The 3,058-nt window shown below is 48.0% G+C and overlaps 1 protein-coding gene across 1 annotated transcript; it reads left to right on the top strand.

Moving 5' to 3' along the window:
• Positions 1-2,079: 2,079 nt before the first annotated feature.
• Positions 2,080-2,675, top strand: LOC109861053 (the record flags this gene model as incomplete). The annotated part of the gene is made up of 2 exons (XM_020440538.1): positions 2,080-2,405; positions 2,489-2,675. Coding segments are annotated over exons 1-2 (513 nt in total), but the record flags the coding sequence as incomplete, so codon positions are not given.
• Positions 2,676-3,058: the final 383 nt, after the last annotated feature.

The raw sequence follows: 3,058 nt of genomic DNA, 5'->3' as shown, positions 1-3,058 counted from the left end.
CTTGCTGACCCAAAAGTCATAAAGTCTTCCCAATGTCTATGCTTAACGTTTTCGGCGATGTGGTTCAACAAATCTTTGTCCAGTAAATTTAACATTGAGACACTATCTAGAGGACAGATTGTCCCATTGCTCCGCGTGCAAGTGTGTTCAGCATTGACGGCTTCTCGACCGGGAACATAATGTAGTTCATTACTCGATCAAGAGCGCTTGTTGGGTATATTTCGCTGGTGGCTAGTGACGAGGGGCTCACGTACTTTCACGTAGGCCGTGTCAATGGTTGTATAACGGTGGTAACGATTCCACTGGTTTCAGTGTCAAGCGGAACCATGTCCCGTGAATGTCATACATTGGAGGTAAGAGTTTGCTGTAGTTTTTACGAAGATTTGTGACTTTGGTAGCAGGAATAGCGATGCATTCCGGTAATACACCGGTAGTTCATTGTAGCATCCGTTTTTATGTCGCATGCAACATTCTACTGGGATGCATTTTAGTAACCCTTAGCGCTCCGTTGGCTCCGCTACGGAGCCATCCGTCATTTGTTCCGTAACTCCGTAGGCTCCGCTGCGGAGCCATGTTTTTAGCATGATTACGCTTAAGATGTTACGCAATCGTCGGCGTTGGCAATTGTTATATTAATAATTGTTATTTACAAAAAGAAAGTGCATATGTATAAAATAAACAAAATCAAAAATATTCACAAGCACGTGTAATTCTTCTCACTTAAAATAAGACTTCTTCTCACTCGTCCCGCTCCAAAAATGTGCCAGAGTTGCTGGTAGACAATAATACAAAAACGTGCGAAACGCTAAAAGTTAACTGTATCACTTCTCCGGAAGTGACTGCTGTATATCCGGGTGACTTCATTATTCGATATGCCATTTTATCGGAGACGACGTTCGAGAGTGAAAGCGCGTTTTGAAGTACTTACCTTTCCAGAGCGCACTTTTATTTCATTATATCTTAATATAGAGCGTTAGCTAAGTTCTTATGTGTTTTTCTACATAGATAAATTTTAAATTTACATACGAGAAAATGTCTAAGTTGTCGACTGCTATTTTAGTCCGTGTTTTAAAGCTTCTTCCTAAGGTAAGTTTCCAAGATGAATAATTTTGAATGTTCGGTTTGTGCAAGTCTGTAACCGCAAACATTCACCTCGGCTGTTTTGGTAAAAGCGAACGTGGTGTCTTTAGTCGTGACGGTGAAAATTGTCGGCGTTTCTTGTGCCGGCTTTGAAGTTAATCTTGTGGCAAGGCTCTTGTACAGGATGTCGTACCGGTCAAATTGACAGCTGTCCACCGGTGTCCAAGGTGTAAAAGGTGTCCAAAAGGTTTCACTCCCGTCTACATCCAGGCAATATTCTTTTGATACAGCGCAATAGATTCCGGAGAGGAGAATCACCTGATTAGTTGTTCTTTGCACCGTCGAGCGCTCGTACCGTGATTTTAACAGAGGCTTGTACTACACCATTCTCCTAGGTTCTGTAGGCGTCACTATACTGTGTGCCTTTGCACCGTCTATCTACGAATGTGGTACCGGTTAAGATGACTCCTCTTGTGTTGGTTTGGTCTTCTGGATGCCAGTAATGATGGAGTTGCCTAAGGTAATGGATCCTGTAGCCTGTAGATTTTGACAACCACTAGGACCGATCTCCTATATGTACTCTTTTCGCCTGTTCTGTACTATGCTCGTGTGTAAATGCATTCCGCAATAGAAGATGGTGCGGTCAATCTCGATGAAGCACTCAGTTGCCTAGGTTTTGTCAAAATCCGATAAGTGCATTAACTGCAAGTAAGTCTTTTGTTTTTCGGGCTCAATGTTGTCAAGCTCGCACGTTCCGATGACGGAGAGTAATAGCGTAGTAATATTCAGTCCGTGTCTTTCGCAGTCGTAGCCTACAAGAGTTGTTGCTACGTAAACCGTATAGGCAATGATAAATATCGTTGCCAGCAGGTACATCTTGGTCTTGTGAAGTCTCGTTTAGTAATGGCAGCTATCGCCCGTTGCTGCTGCTCCTTTCCTCGTGAGGTGAGGTGTGTTGGTGGTGGGTTGTCGTCCATTTTATTCATACGTTCTGTTTACATGGAAGAAGCCGGCCCCCAAACCCCCGCTTCGGCCAAGTCCGGTGGCACCAAAGGAGGAAAAGGACCGACCAAACCGGGAGCGGGTGCGGCCAAGGCCACCCCTCCCAAGCTGAAGCTGGGGAAACCACCTCGCTCTGCGGCGGTGGTGCTTTCAGTCCCGGAGGAAGCAGCGGAAGGCTTCTTGGCGGAGGTCTTAAAATACGTCCGAGAAAGGGTGTCTCTCGAACCCCTCGGTATTCAAGGCCTCCGCCCAAGACGAGCACTCACCAAAGCCATAATCCTAGAAGTCTCCGGTAAGAATAGCGACACCAAGGCGGAAATGTTGTACACCGCGATGCTCCCCTTGGTGTCCGAGAAGGAGGGACGACTCGCGAGACAAACGAAGACCGTTGAATTACGTGTCCGAGGTCTCGACGAGTCGATCCCCCCGAGGAGATCAAAGAAGCTGTGGCGTCCGCCAGGGGCTGCCGGTCGACTAAGGTTAAGGTCAGCCAACCTCGTGCCTCCCCCGGTGGGCTGTCCACAGCATGGGTGCAGTGCCCACTGACCGCGGCCCGAAAGGTTGTCGAGGCCAAGACGCACAGGGTCGGCTGGGTACGTGCACCCATAGAGATACTGAAAAGGCGGCCCCTCCAGTGCCACAGGTGTCTCCGGCGCGGGCACGTGGTAGCCGCGTGCACTTTTACCGCGCCGGAAAAAGACTGTTACGTCCCGGTCGGTCGCGGCTAAAAAAAATTAAAAGAACTTTAGTTCTCGGACCATTGACTGGGAATTACCGCTGTTTTGGGTAAAAACCCGGGATCGCCCGCGGCAAGGGAGTCGTTCACGAAAACGTGGGAAAGGAGATACGACGGGACCGGTTTTAAACGCGGTCTCCGGAGAAAATAAACACTGTGGGGTCGTCGAGGTTACGCACGCCTTCGTAGTTAACCCTATCTATAACGTACGTGTGTTGTCCTATGCACTCTACGCACTCT

The sequence above is a fragment of the Pseudomyrmex gracilis genome, unplaced genomic scaffold, assembly GCF_002006095.1.
Source record: "Pseudomyrmex gracilis isolate BER0280 unplaced genomic scaffold, ASM200609v1 scaffold_552, whole genome shotgun sequence".
Classification (NCBI taxonomy): domain Eukaryota; kingdom Metazoa; phylum Arthropoda; class Insecta; order Hymenoptera; family Formicidae; genus Pseudomyrmex; species Pseudomyrmex gracilis.
Note: the sequence above shows the minus strand (reverse complement) of the source record. Positions and strands in the feature narration are given on the sequence as shown.